General features: G+C 41.3%; 1 protein-coding gene across 3 annotated transcripts in view; it reads left to right on the forward strand.

Annotated features, from left to right (window-relative positions):
* LOC133385104 (guanine nucleotide-binding protein G(q) subunit alpha) overlaps positions 1-25,870 on the forward strand; it is a 173,981-nt gene that overhangs the window by 43,107 nt on the left and 105,004 nt on the right. For all 3 annotated transcript variants that reach the window (XM_061627465.1, XM_061627446.1, XM_061627455.1), the window contains exon 2: positions 10,946-11,130. In XM_061627465.1, coding sequence (XP_061483449.1) covers positions 10,984-11,130 — 147 coding nt within the window. In that variant the 5' untranslated portion in view covers positions 10,946-10,983. The remainder of the gene's footprint in view (positions 1-10,945; positions 11,131-25,870) is intronic.

The following is a 25,870-nucleotide window of genomic DNA, read 5'->3' on the forward strand; positions in this document are numbered from 1 at the left end:
ATCTAGAGCTCAGGACGCAACTGCATCTTGTTCACTTATTAGGCCTCAGAATGTTAATGATAACATTTTGGATCTTTGATCTTAAAAGAATTGGAGATAAATCTGGACCATCTGAACAGGTAACTCAAGAGGTGTTTTTTTAACAAGAATATCACATAAGAGGCAGTATTGTCAAGACTGGAGAGGTGATAGAAAAACTTGAGGCCTCCTGGTGTTAGCAGGTTCTGAGGTTGAAGATCAGGCTTAAATGTTAGAAGAATGCTGAAGTTCTGTCAGATATGTGGTGTGGTAGCAGTATTCTGAGGTGAAATTTCAAAAATATGAACTATCTTTGGACAAATGTGCATAATGGTAAGCTGCTTACACAGTGCATTGCAAAAACAGATGTTCAAGTAAAATAATTTCGCTATAGAAAAGTGAAGGGGTGTGTGCATCCATGTACACGTTACCTGCTGAAATATGGTCAGATTAAAGACTTTGAGAGGATTTAAAATTGTCTATCAGATCCTCAGGTTGATCTGTGAGTCTATTGAAAGTGAATTAGGCTAATGCTAGCAGGACAGTATGAGGATTTTTATTTGAATGGCATGTTGAAGTAAAGCTCCATTCTCTGGTCATTTTCTGGAGCAGCCAAGTGATGCACAGTAGCCTATTCTACATTGCAGGGTGGTTGTTATGGTGATAAAATGGGAAAAGGCACCATGTATGTTGCCTTGAGTAATTTAGTGAAAGGGCAAGATAAAAAATGTAACTAATAAAGCTAAAGAATAGTTGTGTATTGTATTACTTAGGTAGTTCTAAAGACGGTGGAGGACAATAGTTGGTCCCTGCCAATGCTGGTAAATTAATTGAGAGACCCATGAAACATTACCTAGCCACGAGGAAGCAGCTTTTCTGAGTGGCTTCTGCATAACTAGGATAACATTTAAATGACCCAACAGATTGGTATAGCTTAATCACATGAATCTTTTCCATGGAATCAGGATCTCCTCTTCTAGAAAGTAACCAATTTTGTGATTGGGAGCCACTTGCAAAAAGCACCTTCCACTTACAGGACCCCTTCCATTTGACTTAGATTAATATCTGTAATCTCCTCTTCTGTCCAAAATTACATGACTGTGGAAGTGATTCCCTAGTGATGTCATAAATCACACAAACTTGATGGTCCTTTGAATTGTGGAAAAAAGCATACTCTGGGGAATAAAGATATTACTGAAAGTAAGCTGAGCCTTGTAAAAGATCCTGTGACAGTGATTGGTTGCACAATTTCAGTGTCCCACATGCCTCCATCACCAGGTATTGAGTTGAAGCTTCCCAAGAGAGGAGGAATGACTTCTTTAATCTGCTAGTGATTGCCTGAAGTTACTTTACACAGAGCCTGGGAATTATATTCTATCTTTATAGGATGCTCTTGCCTTTCATGATACTGAGTTCTTTAGTCATTGTCTGCGTGAAGTTGGGTTGCTGCAGATAACTATGCATTTTTTATTGTTTTAATTTTATTTCCCATTAAATTGGTAGGAAAATGTATACCATCATCCACCAGTGGACAGTGCTTCAATTTCTGTTGGACCATCTAGTGTCTGATTATTGAAGTCTTGCAAAGAATACTGGGCCTTGGCCCTATCTAGCAAGGCAGTTCTTATACAAGAGCGCCTATGCACTCCCATTTTACCAATTGAAAACACATTATTCCATCACAAGCAGCGATGCGGGTTTTCCAGAAAATTTTGAATTGGATTGTTTTATGTGTTTTAAGTCCCCTTCTTTGGTTGTAGGGGTAGTGAAATTCAGCTGACTTGCATTGGAAAAATGTTCAGGGTTGTATGCAACATAGCACACAGTCCCATCAGCACAGGGATTTCTGCTTGAGCAATAGGACTTCCCTAATCCTCCAGAGCAGATTTGGGGAGGGTATGGGGAGAGGAGAGGAAAAAGTGGATATCCTTGTGCTGACAAGACACATTAGTTGAATACCGCCCTCAGGTTCCTGTGATGCTCTTCTAGTTCCAGGGGCCACAGAATTGCAACTTTAATAATTTTTTTCAGGTTTGATTTCTTGCAAAGAGGCTCACTCTTTGAGAGAACTGCTTCAAGATAGTATTCCTACACATATGCTTTGTTAATGTGGCAACTGGTCTACCCAGTGATTTCTTCAGACCCATGCACTGCTTTCCAGCTAAATCTAGGTGGTTGCTTCTCAGTCTTTTGTAAACTAATATGCTTCAGTTTGACCCCTAGTAAAAAAACCCTTTCTCTATGCTCTTATGGGTGTTATGGAGGGCAAAACATACAAAATGTAGCTTGCTCCATAAGGGAGATATAAACAGAACTGAGATGTTACTCTTGAAACTTCAAACTTAATATAGCTCATAAAATGATTTTTGTTGTTGTAGGTTTTTGTTTTGTTTTTGATCTTGGTTCATCATAGTGCTCTTCAAGTATTTCTTGAAGAAAAATCGTGAGAAAACGGAAGTCCTGTAGGTGGGTTGTTCCCAGGTTTAGGAGCTGTGAAATTTGCCTATTCTAGGTGGGATTGTACTCCCCCTCCAAAGGAGCAGGTATGTGATCTGGGGGGTGCTCCTTGATTTGTCACTGGAGACCCAAGTAGCCACATTGGCTAGAAATGCCTTGTGTCACCTTCAGCCAGATACAACCATGTTCCTGGGCAGGGATAGCCTTGCCACTGTGACTCATACATTGGTCATCTCAAGACTGGACTATTGTAATGTGCTGTATGTGAGCTGCCCTTAAGGCTGGTCCAGAAGTTGCAGGTTATGAAGCGGCTAGGTTGTTTATTGGGACATTCTACTGCACACATGCTACACAACTCTTGGAAGAGCTGCACCCGCTGCCTATACACTACTGGGTCAGCTTTAAGTTGTAGCTCTCATTTATAAACCTTTGGGACCAGGCTATTTGAGGCAGCACCTTTTTCCATCCCGAGCTGCCTGATCACTCAGATCATCTTATGAGGCCCTCCTGATTATGCTGCAACCTAAATAGATTATCTTGTGGGGATCGGGGGAGGACATTTTCAGTTGTGGCACGCTCTCTGTGGAATTGGCTCCTGTCTGATGTCATTTTGGAGCTTGCTAAGAACTTTAGGCTGCCATCCAAAACTGATCCCCTCTCCCACTAGTAGTGCTTTATGAAGGGGTGGAAGATGTCATGAATCCCAAGGGTTGGCAATGGAGTGAGGAGGAGGAGGAAGAAACAGACTTGGACCAATGGGAAGGCACCAAAGACATGCCCCCAGATTTGGGTGAGCTTGAAGGCTCCCATGCTTCTGACAGCCCCACCCTATAGCTCCAGTTACTACCAGGGAGGCACTGCCCAATCAGGAAGTTGACTTGCCCCCTTCCCTTGGCCCCCCTTCCTTCTCACCACACCGCTGCCGAGCAGGCCAGCTCCTGAGGGGGATGTAGAGGAAGGGGTCCAACCGCCCTCACCTCTGACACATAGGCTGTGGCGCCGGCAAACTCATGAGTCCTCACTGTCCCTCTGAGGAGGAGCATTCATCTGCGCATGTGCTCGCCATAGTGATACTCGGTCCACACAAGTAGGGTGCCTGCCCATCTGTACTTAAGGTCAGTAAGGAGGCATGTCTAGTTGCTGCAACATCTTAGTGCAGTGTAGTCCTTGTCAATCCTAGTAATGATGCTGAATCCTGTGTAACTTGTAAACTGATTCATGAAGCACTCTGGATGGAAACTTGGTTTAAAACTGCTAAAGAAAAGCACAGCTCTGCATTTGTGTCTGACTCCAGTGGGTTCAGGCGGGACAGAAGTACTGCTGCATCTGCAACCCTGCCATGAATGGCAGGTAGGGCGGAAGGTCCAGTGGGGAGAGTAAGATCACTGTGACTTATCCTGGAGTTACCACAGCTATCGGGCCTGTTCCATCATGCATTAACACTGAGACTGGCTCAGGATTCAATGAACCCTGGGCCACCTTAGCCCCTTCCTGCCTCTAGAACATCCCATTTTGGGATTTTTCATTGGCTACCATCAGCAGGCATCCTGCGGGTGGCATTCCTGCCTGCACATTTGCTGGGTGGAAGGGGGAACACTACACCAGTGAAATGACACTTGCATCACTCCATCATCAACAGCTGGCAGGAGACTGGTTTCGCCTGGTGCAAGGGGGGGTTTGAATTGCTCTGTTATTTGTTTTGTCAGGCTTTTGCTGGACTGACTGATAATTTTAAACTGATCTCCAGAACATATACCATATGTGCATCCTATTGTGTTTTATATAACAGTTTTAAATGTTTTTCCCCAAACAACAAACAGTTCTGCTATTTAATGTAAAATTAACTTGCATGGGTCTTTATCTTTAGTTGGGACTGATTTTATTCCATGTTCAGTGACTTAAGTCCAAATGCTCTCTGTCCATTTTTATGGCTTTCACTGTTAGTGTTGGGAATTGATTGATTGATTATTTGATTTATATCCCCCCCCTTCCTCCCAGGGCGGCAAATGTAAATCTTTGCATTCTGTTTCTTAATAAAGAGATGTATCAATGTGGGTATTAAATTACTCTGTGTATGCTAAGAAAGAAGTGTTTCCTTTAAATTTGGTGTATTAACCTTTTATTTAGTTAGTACATTTGCAGTGTACTGAGAAACTTAAGCAGATTCTTGGGGTCTCCTTTCCATCCAGTGCTCATGGCCAGACATACACTTAAAGTTGTCTTGTATTTTCAGATACTGCTCCCCCCCATTAATGTATGTCAGCTTGTGCTTTGCTGTTACTTCATTTGAAGCCGGTTACTCCCATTGTCCTAGTTACATTAACTTGCATTACAAATTGCCCTCCAATAAGAACTGTTAGGACTTTACTAGTTCAAGGTCATCAGTCATGATCCTTCTCCATGTACTATTTCCATCAGAAGAACTAAGGTTATCTTCAAAGGAGGTGGCTTTCCAGGCAGTGGTGTCTGGTTATGTCATGCCCTCCCAACAGATATTAACTTTATTTATTTCTTACAGTGAATTTATATAAATTTATTTCTTACAGTGAATTGTGTAACTTTTTGTCTGTTCATGTTGTGAGCCGCCTTGTGCATACATTGTTATGGAAAGGCGGTGTACAAATAAACAGTGGTGATGATGATGATGAAGAACTTGGCACCAACATTACTAAGGCTTAGGTGAAAATATTTCTGTTTACCCAGACTCCAGGCTTAGTCAAGCTTAGAATAGCCCTATTTAAATCAGTAGGATTTAAATTAAGTTGTGACTAACTTTAGATCCAGTGAATTCAGTAGGACACATAAGCATGACTAAGTTGGAATCCCAACCCATAACCAAAACAAAACACGAAGTCAGCACAACCGACTCTTTAGAACATTGTAGCATATGTGTCCTTTGACTTGTAATATTCAGAGAAACGGTGCACTTCATAGAATTTTCCAGTGTTGCATTTATAATATGCATTTTGTACTTTGCATTCCTTGATCAAGTAACCAAGTTAATCAACAACTCCTTTATCTTTCTAATCAATCATCTTTAAGTCCAAAACCTGTTAGAAATCACTGGACTAAAACTCGTTGTTATTGATGATCTTTGGACCAGGGACTATCCAAGAAACGATGAAATGTCTAAGATAAAAAATAGTATGGACATTCCAAAGCATAGCTTCTCTTTATGACTACTAATGCCCCACTGATTTTAATGTCTGTTTAATGTATACCTACCACAGTAGTCTCTGGCTGTGTGCAACTGCTGTTTCCAGAAAGTCACAAGAAGTGATTGTTAAAATGGTAGAGCCTTAGATGTAATGAAACTTTAATACCAACAGCAGGAATACAACCTCATCTTGAAATTTGGAGCAAAGGATACTAGATGAAGAATGACTCTGCCACCTGCTTTCCCACCTCTCAGTACTTTTTTTTTTTAAAGTGGCTGCGTTTTGGGCTGCTTTAACATTTTACTTCAGTTTTAAAATATGTTTGCATCTGACAATATTTAAAAGAAAGGAGGCAAAGACATGTATAATTGAGAAGAAAAATGTGTGAAAAATTTATAATCAAGAGCTTATACTGTTACTGCAATTGCTTGGTCAGCTGTGCCATCCTGCAAATGTAAAGGAGGATTGTATCAGACATTAGGTGCAGAAGTGTAATAATATAGTTGTCTGTATGTGCCCCAATATTTTTCAAACCATGATAGACATGTGGCATATTGACATGCTCACTAAGCCTAACTTGAACATATCTTCACAAATGCAAATTCAAATCCATTTCAAAGCTGAGGGCCATTTCTTACAAAACCTTTGTGTATTTAGGTAGATGCCAGAATGCAAAATACACATCTGATATAACAAATATTAGATGCAGACCGGTATAAACTTTGCATATTTATTTCCATGTGGATTTTAAAAGGATTGCAAAAGGATTTTAAAAGGACATATACAATATGTACACTATGTATACATTTTATATGTTTATATCTGAAATTCTAAATGTATTGTAAGAAATTGTCCATTGATTTAAACTTTTCTGCTTGAAATTAGGTTGGAATTGATGCAGCAATTGACTCAATGTGATTCATGTGTTCTCTTTAAACCTGTGCTTTTTTTTTTTTTTTGCTGTACCTACTTCTATGTATGATTAGGCATTAGAGAAATAGCCAAATGAACCCATAGGAAATCTGAGGCTTTGTCCAGCCCTCTCTCATAAACAGAGACACTGTTCAGAAGAGACTGACCTCACTGTAAAAATATGTTGTTCCAAAACTATTTAGGAATGCTTGCTGCCTTTTTTTCTTTTAGAGAAACACAGAACCCCTTTTCAGTTTTATCTCCCTAATTCTGGGGAACTTATAATCAGAATTTTGTGTATACTTTAGTTCATATTTAATATAATGACATAAATAATAATCCCTGAGATGCTGGTGTGTGTCTTACAGGTAAAACAGATTTGGCAGTAAGGCCTTGGTGAGTGATAGAGTTAAGCACTGTCTAGAGAACCACAGAATTTACTATGACAGCCCAGTGAACAGGGCTGTGGAGTCAGAGTCATGGAGTCGGAAGCAATTTTGGAGAGAGTCGGAGTCGGTAGAAATGTACCAACTCTGGATTCAAAATAAATTTTGATTGACAAATTTTTAAAAATATAAATTCAAAATGTCAAAGAAGCTTCCCATGAAGTCAGCTGTAGTTGAGCATTTCACCATAACTCAGGATGGAAAACATTTTGTGTGTCAGTGTATGACACAGGACCCAGATGAAGACAAATGCTGTGATGCCAAGATCAGCGCATATTCAGGCAGCGATAAAAATGCTGCTATGAGAGCTTCCAATTTAAAAAGACATTTACAGCCCTCTCCAGGGCTGTGGAGTTGGAAGCAATTTTGGGTGGAGTTGGAGTCGGACAGTAGAAAAATAGAGGAGTCGGAGTCGAAGGTTTGGCGTACCAACTCCACAGCCCTGCCAGTGAGACTTCTCAGTTTTCCCCACTGAAAAACTGCCCCTCATCCCACTGTACTGCCCACCATTTTTGAAACTCAGAAGAATTGCAGAACTATGTATAATGTAGCATTAGGGGATGGTTGCTGGATATGCCTAAAGAAGCTCATGAGCGTCATTTTCAGGTCAGTAATAATTTTTTCTCAGCAAATTTGGGGTTTGGTCCACCCTAAAATAAAAATGCTTTCTACATACTTTACTTTCTAGGTATACAGAAATATAGAAACTTATTAATATTAAAAAAAATTAAACTAACAACTGGCTATATGAGAACCTGTGAGCTTCTAGGATTGACAGAATGTACGAGTTTAGGGATTAGAAAAATCTGGACTGACTCATCCCGTTGTCTACTGATGAAACTTCTAGGTTAAAAACTGATGCCAAAGACAGGGACTCCTGTTGTTCACAGCTATGCTAAAATCCTGAATTTCTCAATTGTTTTCTATGGTCATTTCTCACATCCATTCTAGAGGTGAGAAAAATATGGTCTAAAGGAACCAGAACTTTGGCAGACTGAGTATATGGTTGAGACATGGAATGTTAGGGTGTCATTTCAGGGAAGGGTATTGAAATGGAGGAAAGGGGAGGGATAAAACTGGACTGTTCAAGCCCATAGCAGCTTGTAGTGAGTATATGGAAGGGGTTGGGGTGGTGGTGGTGGATTTATTCAATGGGGTTTAAAGGAAATAACTTCCCTTCCTATGTTATAGGGACACATGTCAGGCAGAAAACAAGGGGGAAAATAATGTTTTTCAGTTCCCATTCTCCAGAGCCAGCCATTTCCACTAAGTAGCCATAAAATATTCTGTGTCAGAAATGGTAGCCAGCCCAAAGCTGAGCTCTCTGGCACTATATAAAACATCAGGGGAAGGTCTGGGATGGGGGAGAAAAGGGTGTCTTTCCCACCTTTTTTTCTTCTCTTCCTCATCAACTTCTCCAAAGAAGCCAGTACAAAGTTCCTGTTCTTGTCTGGCTGGTGCTCTGAACAAGAATTTTCCTGGGTGGTAGGGATACACTGCCAATGTTTAGTTGTAGGTTCAACTTGTTAGCTTCTGAACCTGAATTGAAATGGAACAAATCTTCAGGTTTATCCCAACTGCCCGAATCTAAGACAGGCACAGATTTACACCCATAGGCTGTATTTGCACATAACACTATGCCATGGTTTGTTTTAACCATAATTTGTTCAACCAATGGTGTCATCTCACAGATGAGCAAACAAGTCACATCTTGTTTCTCCAAAGCTTGTTTTCCAGCTGTTCTTGTCTTGGTCACTATAGGTTGGTGAGCACCTGGGATAGGGTAGATAAACCATTATTTGTTCAGACATAACACCAAACCATACTTAAAACAAGGCATGGCTCATAAATACTTTAGCTTCACAAACCATGGTTAGTTTGCTGGGCTGAATTTGGATATTCAGAGAAGCCACACTTTGGCTTCACAAACCATAGTCCGGCATTATGTGTGAATCAGGCAACTAATAGAGCAGATAAGAGCATCCAAAAACAAGTCACAAAGATGCAGGTTACTGGTCCTTCCCCTTGCCTTACTGTGTGGGAGAGGGAGACACCCAGCAGAAGGATAACCATAGGTATAGAATTGAAGTGTCCCTAATGGATATTCAGAGGATAGTGCCATCATTTATTTATTTATTAGGTTCCTATCCTGCCCTTCCTCCCAGTAGAAAAACCCCAGAAAAAAAGTTTCTTTATATATGACATTCTGCTTTTATAATGAAACTCATCAGATCTTAAGAGGAGGAAGCCTTTGAGCAGCAAGGGGATTGGCATCAGAAAACAGTTTGACAAAGGAAGGAAAGAGGCTCTTGTATTGAGTCAATATCTGAAGTTCATATTACCCCAGAGAGGAACATGAGGAAAGGATCGTCATCAACACCTTCTTCCAGGAACTGCCATCTCAAAAGGGGCAGGGTTTATTTCAATAGATGGAGAAAGGTGATCAATCATTCCCAGAAACTAGTATAGTTCAGTGGAAGCAACAGGATGTCATGACTTATTTGTAATGAAGCCAATCAATTACTGTGGATACCTGTGCAGCTAAGCTGCCATTTTCTGGTGTACATGCAGCTTTGACCACAGCTTTCAGAGAGTCGGAAGAAGTTTTAGAAGAGACCATGTTCAGTTACATGAAGGATTTCCTCACACATTTTGTTTAACCCATTTCTTTTAATTCATTCTCGCTCACTCTCATGTATGTACACATTTGTATACATGATTTCTCTCTTCCCTCATTTTAGCTGTGATTCTATACACGGAAACTTAAACATGTTTTAGGACACTGTTCTCAACCTTGGGTCCCAGATTTTGTTGAACTGCAATTCCCATCAGCCCTAAACATTGGCTAAGCTGGCTGGAAATGATTGGTTTTAGTCTTAACAGCATCTGGTGACCCAAAGTGGAGTGGACATTTATCCTTATAGTGTCATACTTAATTCTAATGTTAAACACTGTGGAGAGGTGAGATTTAACCAATAATTTCCACATGAAATTTCCCATGTGTTAAGCTCTGCATCAGAGGCCCCTCTATGTCTCCCAGAAATAGGTTGATAGCTGCTGGGGAAAGAGCCTTTTCAGTGCTGACATCTCAACTATGGAATAGTCTTTCCAGGTGGCTCACCTGGGTTGAGTGATAAAAATGTTAATCGCCAGCCTAAAACTTCTTTATTCACCTAGACATTCAGCTGATTTTATCTGCTATTTTTATGGTAACTTGTGCTGTTCTGCTGTTTTTGTTTTCAGTGGATGATTAATTTTTATTTTTAAAAAAACTTTTTGAGATTTCTTGAAACCTTGGATGATGTCAGGAACAAGAAGTACAAGTATCTCATCCTTTCTGATTCCTGAGTTTGTAGGATAATGGACAAAACAGAAACTTTGCATCTCTTCTCAGCTGTCAAGTGTATACTGTCCCACATACTGTGATGTGTTTGTCATGGATTAGGTGCAAAGCTTCATAAATGTCCTTATTTTCTAAATTACTTAGGAATTTCAATTTAGTAAAACTTTAAAACTAAATTTGATAAGTTCAGAAATTGTCAGGGTTTTTTTTTTAATATTTTTTTTAAAAAACTGATTTTGGATCTTAAACTATATTCCAGTTAGGCTTACTCTGTCTCATCTGGCTATAATATTACTGAGTTGATGTAGCTAATTGCTTGATGGGAATATTGCTCAGTGTCAAGGAACTATACGTGTGAAGTCAGTTTTTACATTATCCGTAAAAGTGTTTAATCATAAGGTTATTGTGTTTATACATCTTCAAGTGGTGATGTCAGGGCAGGGATTGAGCAATAGCAACAACAATGTTATGGTTGAGTTAATACATGAAATCACTACAATTGTAAAAGGGAGCAAGTTCTGACTTAAATTGAACAAATGAAGTTGTGCAACTGCTGCGTTTTCTCTGAATATTATTGTCTAATGGTGCATCTGTATTTTAATATTTTTCAGGTACAGGAGAAAGCGGCAAAAGCACATTTATCAAACAGATGAGAATCATCCATGGTTCTGGATACTCTGATGAAGACAAAAGGGGGTTCACAAAGCTTGTGTATCAGAATATATTCACAGCAATGCAGTCTATGATCAGAGCGATGGATACGCTCAGAATCCCATACAACTATGAACATAATAAGGTAAGGTTTTTGTTTTCAATGTGCATCAAAACTTTAACTGTACTTCTGGGAATTGCATCAGAATGCTTTGAATTTGTGGATCTGCTTTGCCCAGTTCTGGAGGAGAAAAAAACCATCATTTGTAGAGACACCATAACTGAAAACTGTACCCAGCTGTGATATTTCTCCATCTGGTTCCAAAAGCTGGGGAAAAGGTATCTACAGCAGATACCCAATGTAGGTGGAGAGGAATACTGTGACTGTGGTTTACCAGCCTGGTGGACCTGCTTCCCTAGCCTAGTTCTCACTGTATTAGGTTGTAATCATGCTGACACTGAACCACTTCAGACTTCAAGTAGGAGCTATGACAAAATGTTTCTTGCTCCTCATAGAAAACTAGCAAAATAGCAACTAGGGTTCTAGCCTCTCGCAGACATACTAGTGTTTCTGTGTGGAGGTAATCTTGTTGCATGGAAGTATTTTCAACTGTGTGAGCTCCCCCCCTCCCCCGCTGGTAGTCTGAATTGATATAGTGCAACACAGATTTATTACCTCAGTGAGAAGTAGACCTTCAAAGTGCATCCAATGTTGATGTTGTGACGTGAGAGGAACATGATGTTGTCTGCAGTGAGAGAAACAGTGCTAAAGAACTGAATGGATCTTTCAGTATTCCCTTCTCCAAAATGTCTTCCGCAAGAAATTGGGGGCAGGGGGAGTTCCCCAAAAACATGTCTGGTTTTTACTTAGGGAAAAGGATATGAGAAATTTTGCCAGTTCTGCCTTTCCTGAGTCTGGAGTTATGATACACCGTTGCCAGGGTGATTTAAAATCACAAAGACTTGCCTGCATTATCATCATCAGAATGTATTACCTGCCCTTCACCCAAAGGTCCCAAGGTGGTTTACAACAATTTAAAAACATGCAATTAAAAATAATTAAAAACAACCCAAAAAAATCACAGAAAAGGGTGAATCCCCAAAATATACATCTCAGGTATTGAAGGCCAGGGTAAAGAGACACGTCTTAAGCATTCTCTGAAAGTTGTACAGTGAAGTTGCCAGATGCACCTCAGTGGGGAGGGAGTTTCATAGCTTAGGGGCTGCCACAGAGAATGCTCCCCCCTGAACGTCTGAGGGTTGCAGAACTACCAAAAGGACCCCCTGTGCTGATCTCAACATCTGGGAGAGTCTGTAGGGAAGGAGGCAGTCTTTCAGATAATTGGGACCTAAGTCGTTTAGCACTTTAAACATTAATATTAGCCCCTTGAACTGGGCCTGGAAACGAACTGGCAACCAATGCAGGTGTTTTAAAACGGGTTATATGAGTTCTAAAGGGAACCCCAGCCAGTAATCTGGCTGTTGCATTTTGGACCAGTTGAAGTTTCCGAGTCATCTTCCAGGGCAGCCCCATGTAGAATGCATTGCAATAATTCAGTCTGGAAGTTTACAGAGCATGGAGCGCTGTGGCCAAGTCTTCTCTGTCCAAAAGGGGCTGAAGCTGGTGAACCGGCTAGAGCTGAAAAAACGCACTCCTAGCCACTGAGGCCACCTGAACCTCCAGTGACAGTGTTGAATCAACGTGTACCCCCAGGCTGTGGACCTGCTCCTTCAAAGAAAGAGCAGGCTGCCTTCCCACCTCCTGGACATGAGAATTCTGGACACATAACACCTCTGTCTTTTCTTTATTTATTGGCCCACATCCAGTCCATCACTGCCTCCAAGCATCGGTTCAACACCTCAGCTGCCTCTCCTGATACAGATAGAATAGAGAGGTAGAGCTGGGTATCATCTGCATATTGATGGCACCTCACTCCAGATCTCCTGATGACAGCTGCCAGTGGCTTCATATAGATGTTAAATAGCGTGGGGGACAAGATGGAACCCTGCAGAACATCACAGGGTAATTCCCATGGTGCTGAACAGTAGCCTCCCATAACTACCTTTTGGAAGTGGCTCTGGAGGTATGAGCGTAACCACTGAAGCACAGTGCCCTCAACTCTTACCTCCTTGAGATGTTTCAGAAGGATACTGTGGACAACAGTATCAAAAGCCGCTAAGAGATCAAGGAGAACGAGCAGGGTCGCATTCCCCCATCTCTCTTCTGACAAATGTCATCAACCAGGACAACTAAGGCAGTTTCAGTGCCATGGAATGGATCCACGTAATCAGTTTCCTCCAAGCATGCTTGAAGCTGGACCGCCACCACCTTCTCAAGCAGCTTGCCCAAAGAGGGGATATTTGCCGCTGGGTGATAGTTCTGGGTCCATGGAGGCCCAGGGGGGTCTTCTTAAGGAGGAGATGCCCCACCGCTTCTTTCAAGGCAGATGGTACCTCCCCTTTCTCCAGCAAAGCATTAATCATTCCCTGGACCCACCAATTACTGTCTAAAAATTGATCTTGAGAGAGAGAAGCCTTGTGGGACTAAATCAGTAATTGTTTGAGGATCCTGGTATTGCACGAAATTTAGGCTATTCATTGTTTACATAACTTGGGCTGTTGTAAAGCTGGGGACAGAAATTGCTTTGACTTGGTTGTACTTTATCTGCCCTAAAACTATTCAGCCTCCTTCAACCTTGGGTCCCCAGATGTTGTTGGACTACAATTCCCATCAGCACCAGCTATGCTAGGGAATGCTTGGAGAAACTTTACCTACCCTAGGTCTGTCTTTCCCAGTTTTTTGAGCTATTTAGAATATACGCTGGAGAGCTGTAGTACTGAACCTTTCCCCATGGTGGTTTGTTCAGAGCAGAATACTTATACATTTGGGGCATTTTGTTTCCGAGAGAGCTAGTGGACATTTAGCTAATGTCAAAAAGTACTGGAGCTTTGTATGCATATAGGAAATTGATTTCCTCTGATCCATGTGAAAAGTCCTGAATTTGATAGCCAGTTTTGTGCAGGAGGGTTAATGTGACTGACATTAATATGACTGTATCACAACCCTTAGCACGTGTTCAGGTCCCTAGAATTTCTCATTACAGCAAAATGAAATAAAGGGGAGAAATCCTGTTACGAGTGTGTAGCTTTTCCCCAATTGCTATTATTTTGAAGTTAAATGGTTATCATTTAAATTCAGATTACTGTTATTGTATTGTGTAGAACTTCAAAATCTGTATTTTGTGTGATTATAGTCAGTATTTTTTTGAACGCACTATATATTTTTCTTCTGCATTTGCTAGCTTTTTTGGCCAGGGACTATAGAACTCTTTAGATGGCTATGAGATTTGAACAGGTCCAAAATTCTCCCTAAGGTATTTATTGTTTATCAGTAGAAACAATTGTAACGTTCTCCTGCTATCTATCAAATTAAATTAAATTAAATTAAATTAAATCATTAAAAAAAAGTCCTACTGAGGCAGTGCTTCTCGATACAAGCCAGAACACATCACAACCCATATGGGTGTGGCATTGTGTGGTGATTTAACTTGGGTTATGGTACTTGGATTTATGCTCCTCTGCCATCATTGACTTTAGACGGGTCAATGAACAGATTACATTTGCCATGTGGAACTCACTTTAAATCATTCCATGTGGCATTTGTCACTTTGTGTTGTACCATTTCTGTTCAACAGCTCACTGTGAAAACAGGGAACTTTCTTTGGTGCTCAGTGTGGTCACATGGGGAAAAACTGCAATCTCTGTGATGACCCTTGCAACATGAATATGTGTTGGAGGTGCCACAGGGGAGGACATTAAGTTGATATATATGTGACTACCACAACATGTGTACCATCCCTAAATCAACTTAAACTGAAGTACTCCAACCTATACATTTGGTTGCCACATAGTCCCCCAGTTGCATGGTGTTCACTATCTCAGACTTTCATACTATATTCACATGGATATGCAGCTTGTATGAACTAGCATCTCCAGAAAATGTCACCACAATGGAAATTTTGGCAAGTATGTATACAGTACTGATGTGGAGGCATCAATTCACACAAATGCTGCCTTGGTGTAAGAATGGCCAGTCTGTCTAGCATGCTCATAGTCCCCCTCCTCTACAGTCACCTGAGAACCAGACTTTCAACAGCACCTAAAGTTCTACACTCTGATACTTTTTCGTCTGCAGAATTACAACAGCTATGATCACATTAATCAAAAGCTGAACCTAAATTTACAAGGAAATGTGGTTTTGCTAAATATGTTTTGGGTAGTATGAAAATGTAAATTACACAGAAAATTGTCAAAATCCCAGTCTCTCAGTATTGGATAAACAAGAGCCAAAGTTGTCTTAAAACCTAATTCCCTTCTGCATCATGTTTCCGAATCTTCTGAATATAAACTCATAACCTGGACAACCTGGAAAATACAGGAAAGGCACTTCCTAATCACTTGAATCTCATATCAGGATATCCTAGCCATACAAAGCTTTGTTTTTGCTTTAAGTATGAGTAACAGGTTATTTTTAGTAAGTCACTTGTTTTTCCCATCAGTTTCAAAACTTATGTAAATGTATTTAGAAAGTGGTTTGGGTTATTGAACATTGGTAATAAAACTGGGAATGCATGCGTTAAGAGTCTTAAATCTTTGGTGATATTTAAGCTTTAATTACCATAATAAAAAAGTGTAGTTCCATATTAACTAATATGTTTATAAATTATTTTCCCCACTCCTAATAATTGCAATTTGCAGTGAAAGCTCTAAATATGTTTTTTAAAGTAACATTTTCATGAGTTATACATGCAGCATAGTTCTGTGTATGTTTACTCTGAAGTAAGTCTTGCTGTGTTCCATGGGGCTTTCTCCCTAGTAAGTAGGTTTAGGATTGCAACTTTAATTGGTGAATTGTAGCCTGGTTCGCACATAATGCTAAATCATAGTTTAAAATTTAACTATGGTTGACAGAACACGTAGCATACTAGTGCACAAAAATTCATGAGCCGTTTCTTTCTTTCCCATGTAGAAGAGGAGACCAGTGACTTGTCATTATGTGTGAACCAGACTCTTGTTTGTTTCTTCTTAACAAAGCATGATGGTAAGCAAAAAACACGCCTCCTAAAACATGTCCACATTTCATTGAATACCATGATTTGACACTCATCCTCCTTTCTGTTGTAAACAGAGGAGAGGTGCAAAGAGGTTTTTCTGTGAGTGAGCGTGGCAGTGGCTGGCTCATGTAGCTTCTTGCCCCCCGCCATTGATGGGGAGACATAAGGGAGGGGCAAGCCTGCACAATTCTGTACTCCTGTCTTTTTTTCTGCTCTTTTAGATGTAGCAGCCATTCTGTTGTCACACCCTCAGAGCAGCCATTTTGCATCTGCCAGCACCAGAATTTTTGTAAAAGTCCAGATCTGCCTATTGGCCCCAAAAGCTTGTCAACCCTTGGTTTAAAGTGAAGTGCAAACCAGGTCCGTGTGTGTATAAAGCAGGAATGGGGAACCTGTGGCCCTCCAGATGTTGTTGTATTCCAACTCCCATCAGCCCCAGCCACTACGGCCCATGGTCAGGGGAGATGGGAGTTGTAGTGCAACAACATCTGGAGGACCTCAGGTCCTTTGTCTCTCGTATAAGGATGAGTAAGAGATAGAATGTGACTAGTTCAGGGATGGCTATCCTTTAGCCCTCCAGATGTTGCTGGATTACAACTCATGTAATCCCTGATTATTGGCCATGGTGGCTGGATCTGATGGGATATCAAATCCAACAACATTTGGAGCACTGCAGGTTAGCGACCTCTGAGTTAACTATTGGTGTTGATGTGATGATGGAAGAGGTGAGGGATATTTGCCTTTTAGTGGGAGTTACTGTGCTGCTCAGCAACCTTCATTGCAAGAGACTAAGAAGAGCCTGATGTGGTGATCTTAAAAACAGTAGAAAGGAAATGTTAGATTAGGTGTTTATAGGACTAATCTGTAGCATTGCTTAATCTGCCTCTTAATGAGGTATGTGGCTACTTCTACCTTCTCCGAGAAAGCTACAGTCCCCATGATGCAGCACTGTTATACTAGTTCCATATACTAGTATTATTTCTCATGGGACTGGAAGTGGCCTATTTGATAGCCATCTTCTCAATTTTTTGTGAGCTGTATGTGCTTAAAGGAATAAGGATGGAGTCAAGAGTTCCACAAAGGTAGTACCTTGGTTTCCACTGGTGATCAGAAATCTGTTCCCAGTGATCGTATTTGTGGTGAAGTACAATCTCTGCGCTTCACAGGGAACTGGTGTGTGTGTGAGCGTGTCTTTTATGCCAGGTGGGAGAAACAGGGTGGTATCCAATTAAATAGATCTGTCAGCACAAGGACTTTTAGCTACACAAAGGAACTTCCCCTCCCTCTCTTTCCCTATGCCCACCCTAATCTGTTCTGGGCTTTCCCCCAACCCTCCGGCTCAGATTTCAGGAAGGTGCAGGGAGTGCACAGGGAGGGGGAGTTCCTTTGCACAAGCAGAAATCTTTGTGCTAGTGGGTCTATTTAGTTGGATACTGCTCACAGACTTTGCCCCTCTTGGTATGTAGGGAGGATTTGGAAAGGATCCGCATATTACTTTGCAAAGTGAATGAATGACCAGCTGGCCCAAAGAGGGGAAGGTTGGAAGTCCCACCTCAATCCGTGCTTTCAGGGTAATAGGAACTGGTATACCAGGCTAAAACAGTCAATGGGAGTTTCAGGAATGTCTTATGCTGTTTATGATGGCAACCAATGCATGGCATGAAGGGAGAGAACATTATTTTGGAACTGGGGGGAAAGGCAGGACCATTCACCTTGACTCCATGCTTTAGAGCAGCAGTGGGGAATCTCCAACTGCAGCCTTCATTAGGTCCATGAGACTGTTTTCTCCAAATCATGCCCACCTGCCCAACATCTGATGTCCTATGTGATGTCAGGTGTGGGGCAGGTAAAGACGTGGCTGGGATCCCCATTGGGAACTCCCTAGTGCAGCCAGTGGCGCGGTGCTCAGTGCCGACCAGCTGAGGAGCACTGTAAGCAGCCCATTTAAATGTGTGCTGACAATGGTAGTCAGCCAATTGGTGCTGACAGCGCACTTTCAAAGGATCTCCTCTCAGCACTAGTCAGCTGATGGGCACCGAGAGGAACTCCTTTGAAGTCTGTTTGCGCCTGCAATTGGCACTGAAAACACACTTTCAACGGATCTTGTTCTTGGCACTGATGGACTCTGAGAGGGAGTCCCTTTGAAGGTACATTCTCAGCAACACAGTCAGTTGATTGGTACTGACCATGCACTTTCAAAGTGGCTTCTCACAGCACCCATAAGTTGATGAGCTCTGAGAGGGAATCCCTTTGAAATAATCACCAGGCATTATAATGACATCAGGTAATTGGTGGGTAGCACTGCCCTCCTGTCAGAGTTTGCCTGTGGGAGATTAGGATCCATTCCATGGCGGAATCCATTTACTCACGACTGCTTTTGAGGCACTCTGCTTTGAAAGAACTGTGAAGCAGCTAGGAAGACTTTCCCCATTTCTTAGTGTGCCCCAGCCTCTGGTGAAAGCACAGCTGACCTTTCTCTCTCCCAAATCCTTTGAAGTGTTGCAATGTACCTCTTGTCAGGGGTGGTAGGAGAGCTTTGTTACAAGCTCTACCATTTGGAACAGAGGTATATGTCAATCTTGGACTAGGCTGAATGAAGGTTTTATACTGGGTATATTCATTTTATTATTTTTCAGGTGATGCACTTATTTCACTGTACTCTCTGTTCCTGATTTAAGTTAGGCATTTTCATTTAAAGAAATATGGTAGGAGAAATTTATGCAAGACTCCTTCAAGGTTCACTTGAACACAGGTTTGTGGAGTCAGTATGTCAAACCTTCGACTCCTCTATTTTTCTACTGTCCGACTCCAACTCCTTCATAAATGGCAAACGTATATTAATTTTTCTACTGTTTGACTCCGACTCCGACTCCTTCATAAATGGCAAATGTATATTAATGTATTAATATTAATAAATTAATATTAATATTATTTTGAAGTCGGAGTCAGTACATTTCTACTGACTCCACCCAAAATTGCTTCCGACTCCAATTCCACGACTCCGACTCTGACTCCACTTGAACAGGAGACTGTGGAATACTAAATAAGCCATTTAACAGCTTTTCACACCTGCAGGGCTCATTTTGTAATATCTCAGGTTGCACCCTGGACAGCTCAGGCTGCACCCTGCAGAAGCAGAGTTGATTTCCAGACTTTCTTGTGCAGTTATTTTAATAATAGGTCTTCTGACCAAAAAACCCCACAAAAATAAATAACAAAAAAACACCTTGGTGTATTCAACTTAAGGGGAATCTGACTTTTGGGAAATGAAAGTATGTGCAGGCCCTCAAGGGGATGATAAAGATTGGTCACTTGCAATAGCAAGAGATGGTTGGATGCCTTAAATATTCAGGGTGCTGTGCCCCCCCCATTATACAGCCACAAGAGTGGCTGTATACTATAGTCAACATGGGTTTTTTGCATTCCGCAATGTTAAATTGAAAATACCCCTCAAGCCATTCTGATGCTTCCCATAAGCTCATTTCAAAACAAAACCTTACAAAACTTTTGGATATTGAATCAAAGCTGTCCTTTAAAAAAAAAACACTCACACACAGCAGGCCAATGGTAATCTTAGATGGAGTTGGGATGAGTGGGAAACTACTCTGTAGCCAGAATATAAGGAACTGTGCAGGATATAGATGGCTCCTCTTTCAATCATCATGCCCAACTAGTTTACTAGATTATTCACTATGATCTCAAGCCATTGTCAGTGATACTGAGGACTAGAAACACACTTAAAAATGATTCTCAGGAGTTTGAGTTAATCAAGGAAATGTTCTCTTTTTTGATACAGTTTTGTGACCTCTAAAATTACAGGTTGCACTATGCATTAAATAACTTTGAAGAAAACAGGATAGCAATATGATTAAGAAAAACTTCTATTAATAATATGAATGGACTACCTTGTTTCACAAAAAAAGGTTGTGTGTCATTTGTTCATGCAGTGAAAAGTAATTTCTGGGATGATTCTATGTAAAGGATCCTCAGTTGCTGCAGAATCCTACTTGTAGGATCATTGCCAGTAAAATTACATTAATAGCTGATTTTGACACAATAGTGCATTCACTCACAGGAGCAACAAATGCTGTGTTAAAATTAGCTTTGTCAAAGAAAAGACTCTGTTAGTTGGCAAATAGTATATACATGAAATGGTTACTGACTGGGAAGCTCCCAGGAAATTCAGGAGCTGACAACAGCTTTATTCTGCTTGTGTGATAAATGTTGCTGTTGCACGGTTATCCTGTCCATAGTGTGGTTTAAATTATAATCAGCAGATGCAACATTGACTGCTTCTTGAAGCAATTCACTTGAAGCACTATTGTTTACCTCATCCAGGGGCTTCTTAGATAATTTTAAGAAAGCAAACGGCTTTGCTGTATTTGTATTTTATCCTATCCCTTCCCAGAAATAAATATATAGGATATGCGTAGCCTAGTTTGTCCTTTGTATTCAGCCAAATTTAGAGACACATCCTCTTTTGCAGTCTTCCTGTAGAGCTTCCTCTGTTACTTGCACATTGATGATACCGTGTGATTCAGCAATGTGTGTGGTGGCTTGACCATTTGACAAGAGATAAAGTTAAAACAGCAGTATTTGTACAGGTCCTGTACCAAAATGAATGTGTTCCAGACTACATACACTATAAATAATCCAGTATTCACAGGATATATATCACTTTAATCAAATAGATTTTGTGTGTGAGTAGTTCCTGCCTCTCAACAGACTATAAAGGAACTCTTTTCATCATATCTCTCAAGCAGTTATGGAACCAACTGCTTCACAGAAACATTGTTTTCATTGGTGTTCACACGTTAAAATGACTTTCATCCCTGTCCTACAACAAGAAAGAATAATTTGTTCATCATCCAAGTTGAAGCTCCATGGTGAATTTGTCCATTTGAAATGCATACTGTTTCAATTTCTTAATCAGGTGCATGTATTTGGGAGATGCCACTCCATGTTTGTGGCTGGTGCCCATCTTACAAACTGTTGAATTAGCTGGGGTTATCAAAAGATGTGCTATTTTAATCCATAAATCAAATGTCTTAAGGTGTGTTTTGCCCCCATAAAATCATGAGATGCAGTTAGGTCATCTCATGGAAGATAACACTATCAATGGCGACTGGTCATGAAAGCTATTTATTACCTCCAGGGTCAGAGGTAGTATGCCTCTGACTTCAAGTTGCTGGAGAACATGACGGGGAGAGTGCTGTTGTACTCGTATCCTGTTTGTGGGCTTCCTGTAGGCAACTGGGTGACCACTGTGATTACAGAATGCTGGACTAGTAGGGCTTTGGCTTAATCCAGCAGGGCTGTTCTTATTAAACAGCCACAAGAGTGGCTGTATACTATAACCAGTATGGATTATTCACATTCCGCAATGTTAAATTGAAAATACCCCCCATTCCATTCTGATGCTTCCCATAAGCTGATTTCAAAACATAACCTTACAGAACTTATAGTCCTGAACTCAGAAACACTTGCTTAACAACCCTCTAAATTTTCATGGCGATACACAAAGTCAGAGAGTATTGAGAGTTCAAAGCTTAAAGAGAGAGGGAGAAAAAACATCCCTTTTGGACTTTTATCTGTCAAAATTCTCATAATTTGTTGAAGTTAATTAAAAATCAGCCATGTTCACAGAGTACCTGTGATCCTATTACTGACTTTGCCCCATACTTTGACCTTCATCTTCTGCAGTTTAAAAGTAAAAAACTGCCTGGCTGATTTTTAATTAATTTAAGAAATTTAGCATTGAACCAAATGATAATGTCAGGCATGCTCAGTAAGACTCAACTGTCAGTGTTCTAAAAGCCAGACTCACAGCCTTGGCTAATCAGATGGTCACATCCACACTAGACCTTTATTTCACTTTAGACAGTCATGGCTTCCCCCAAAGAATCCTGGGAAGTGTAGTTAGTGAAGGGTGCTGAGAGGAGACTCCTATTCCACTGACAGGGTCCAGTGGCCAGAGTGGTTTAACAGCCAGCCACTCTGATTGAAGCTCTGTGAGGCAAACAGAGCATCTCCTAGCAACTCTCAGCACCCTTCACTAACCCTGCCATTCACTAACTACAGTTCCCAGGATTCTTTGGGAGAAGCCATGACTGTCTAAAGTGAAAGAAAGGTCTGGTGTGGATGTGGCCAGGGACAGCTTTGGTTTAAATTCGGGTGAGAGGCTACATGATGTACTTGCTGTAGAATAAAAAGGTGGGGGAAATACTGAAAAAGGATGATAGTTTTCACAATGTTTTCCTTTTGGAGATCAAAGGGTCTTCCCCTCTGCCCAATGCCCACCCATCCAATCGCCTCCCCCTCCCTGCCCCTCCCCCAGGTCAGCTTCACCTATCCTAAGCATGATTGCACAGGAGTAAATCCCACTGAACTAAAACATACAAATAATCAAACCTGCGCTCCTGTCCTCCCTATCCCCTCCCTCTTCCTTCATCCCCTTCCCCTCCCCTCTCTTCCTCCTCTTCCCCCATGGTCAGTTTTACCTATCCGAAGCATGATTGCACAGGATTAAATCCCATTGAACTCAGTAAGCATGCAAATGATCAAACCTGCCCTCCCCTCCTCCCATCACTTCCTTTTGCCCCTGCCCTCCCCCTTTCATCACCCCTCCCCTTCCAATCCTCTCCTCCCCCTCCTTCTGCTCCCCTCTTCCCCACTTCCTCCTTCCCTCTACTATCTCCTCCCCTCCTCCCCCCCCCATGGTCAGTTTTACCTATCCTAGCCATGATGACACGGGAATAAATCCCACTGAACTCAATAAGCATGCAAATGATTTCCCTTCCTTCCCCTCTCCTCTCCCTTCCTCCTCCCTTCCCCTTTTCCTTCATCCTCCTCCCCTGCCTACTCTAGGCCTCTCTCCCCATGTTCAGTTTTACCTATCCTAAGCGTGATTGCATGGGAGTAAATCCCACTGAACTCAATAAACATGCAAATAATCAAACTGCCCTCTTCCTCCCCTCCCCTGACCATGGAAATACAGGGTTGCCAACCCCTTGTTTCCTTCATTATGTCTAGTCCGCACCTGCCTAGTAGTGTTATTGTGGGACATGTTAATTCTAGTCTATTACTAAACCACCAAAATATATATTTGGACATTTGTAGGTTACAGTGTGGCATAGTGGTTAGAGTGCTGGACTATGACCTGGGAGACCAGGGTTTGAATCCCCACACAGCCCTGAAACTCACTGGGTGACCTTGGGCCAGACACTACCTTCTCAGCCTCAGAGGGAGGCATTGGTAAACCACCTTTGGATACCGCCTACCATGAAAACCCTATTCATAGGGTCACCATAAGTTAGAATTGACTTGAAGGCAGACCATTTCCATTTTCAGGTTACATATAAAGAAGACTTCAAATGAGAAAAAAACTGCATGTAGTTATAATGTCTCAAAATGTTATTATTTATTAGATTTATTTGATGCTTGATACCCAAAGGTCCCCAAGTGACTTACACAATGTTAAAACAAAAACAAGTCAAACTATTAAAACATAACAATAAACAACAACAAAACAATAGCAATAGCACCCCCATGCAGCCACAGGAAGGTTTGGCAGCATATTAAAACAAAACATCTCAATCTGTCAAATGCCTGGGAGAAAATGTATGTCTTTACTTGGTTCTGAAAAGATGACAATGAAGGTGCTGGGCGGACCTCACTGGGAAGCATATTCCACAGATGAGGAGCCACAAATGAAAAGCCTAGTGAAGCTTCTTTCATATTACTTGTGCTTACAAATGTTCTTTATTATTAAATGTGTTTAATAGGATGTAATTATTACTGAGTAGGAAGCCATTGCGTTGTGGACCTCCTTTCTTCATTCCCAATTAGTAGAGCCTTTAGAAACCACGTAGATCACTCTTTCTCATCTTCACCTATTCTATCCTGAAGTATTGATCTGCAGCAATTTTTCATTTGTTCAGAGAAGTAACAGGATTTCTTCTTCAAAGGAGAAATAGAAGTGAAAATTAGTATACAGTAGCATGCTAACAGTCTCAGAAACTAGAACTCAAGTGGTGGTATAGGCAATGAAAGACATATTTATACAGTCTAGGATCCTCAGGCTGCCTGACTTATGGCCGCAGAGTGCTTTTCTTATGAAAAGCAAACTCCCAGACTACACAAAGTCTGCACAACAGCAGAGATTTCAATGGTACATGTACACTTAGATAATTTATTGATTTTATTTATTTAAATTTATTTATTTAAAATATTTCTATCCCGCCCATCTACCCTATAATAGGGCACTCAGGGTGGATTTTATAGATACATAGGAGGCTGCCTGATTCACATAACACAGTAAGCCAAACTGAGCGAAACCAAGGTTAGTAGTGGTCAGGTCAGCTAAACTTCAAGTCCTGGTTCAAATCTTGGCTTAGCTCAGTGCAGTGCAACAGTGAAAAAAGACAGGGAAAGAGCAAGATCAAGGGGATGGAGCGACTCCCTTACGAGGAAAGGTTGCAGCATTTGGGGCTTTTTAGTTTAGAGAAAAGGCGGGTCAGAGGAGACATGATAGAAGTGTATAAAATGATGCATGGCATTGAGAAAGTGGATAGAGAAAAGTTCTTCTCCCTCTCTCATAATACTAGAACTCGTGGACATTCAAAGAAGCTGAATGTTGGAAGATTCAGGACAGACAAAAGGAAATACTTCTTTACTCAGCGCATAGTTAAACTATGGAATTTGCTCCCACAAGATGCAGTAATGGTCACCAGCTTGGACGGCTTTAAAAGAAGATTAGACAAATTCATGGAGGACAGGGCTATCAATGGCTACTAGCCGTGATGGCTGTGCTGTGCCACCCTAGTCAGAGGCAGCATGCTTCTGAAAACCAGTTGCCGGAAGCCTCAGGAGGGGAGAGTGTTCTTGCACTCGGGTCCTGCTTGCGGGCTTCCCCCAGGCACCTGGTTGGCCACTGTGAGAACAGGATGCTGGACTAGATGGGCCACTGGCCTGATCCAGCAGGCTCTTCTTATGTTCTTATGTTCTTAAGGCAGCTGTGAGCTCCTCTCTGAGAGCCCATGCGTTTGCATGCTTTCACTAAGCCATAGTTTGGTTTACAGTGTCATGCAAACCAGCTCACTGAGCTGGACCATTGGTCCCTTTCTCTTGGTATTGTCTGCACTGACTAGCAGTGGCTTTTTGGGTTTCCAAATGGGTCTTTTCCCAGTCCTGCCTGGAGATGCCAATGATTAAAGCTGGGAGCTCTTGCATGCAAAACATGTGCTCTGTCATTCTGAGCGTTGGCCCTTTCACCTCAGAGAATGGTGAGCGTTAGCCATTTCTTACATATTTGTATGATCCATGATATCACAAAACCACATGTTAGTTGCATGTTAAAATTAAACTTGCAGTATACAGATAAATGAAAAACCCAAAATGGCAGTAATCCACAAATAAAGAAAACTTTATTGAGCGGAAAGACTGAACAATGCATTCTCCTAACCAGTATTTTTTTATATTAACTTGGAGATGCAGTGAAAGAGTCCTCAAATCTTTCTGAAAGATTAGCTTTAGGGGAATAATCCTATTTCACGTTCTGTTTTTACCTAATACACCTTTGAACAGTGCATGACCAAAGGAGAACTTTTAGTTTCTTCACAACTATAGCTTCTGCCAGAACAGCCAGAATAGTCTCTCTTAGAGACAGAGCTTGTGTATTTGACAGAAACTCAACTTCGGGGGGGTTTCTGACAGGCTTGTGCTAGCTTTTAGGTCAGAGAGGATAGCCAAGTTAGGAGATGTCAGAGGCCT

This window comes from Rhineura floridana, chromosome 1 (assembly GCF_030035675.1).
Source record: "Rhineura floridana isolate rRhiFlo1 chromosome 1, rRhiFlo1.hap2, whole genome shotgun sequence".
Lineage (NCBI taxonomy): Eukaryota > Metazoa > Chordata > Lepidosauria > Squamata > Rhineuridae > Rhineura > Rhineura floridana.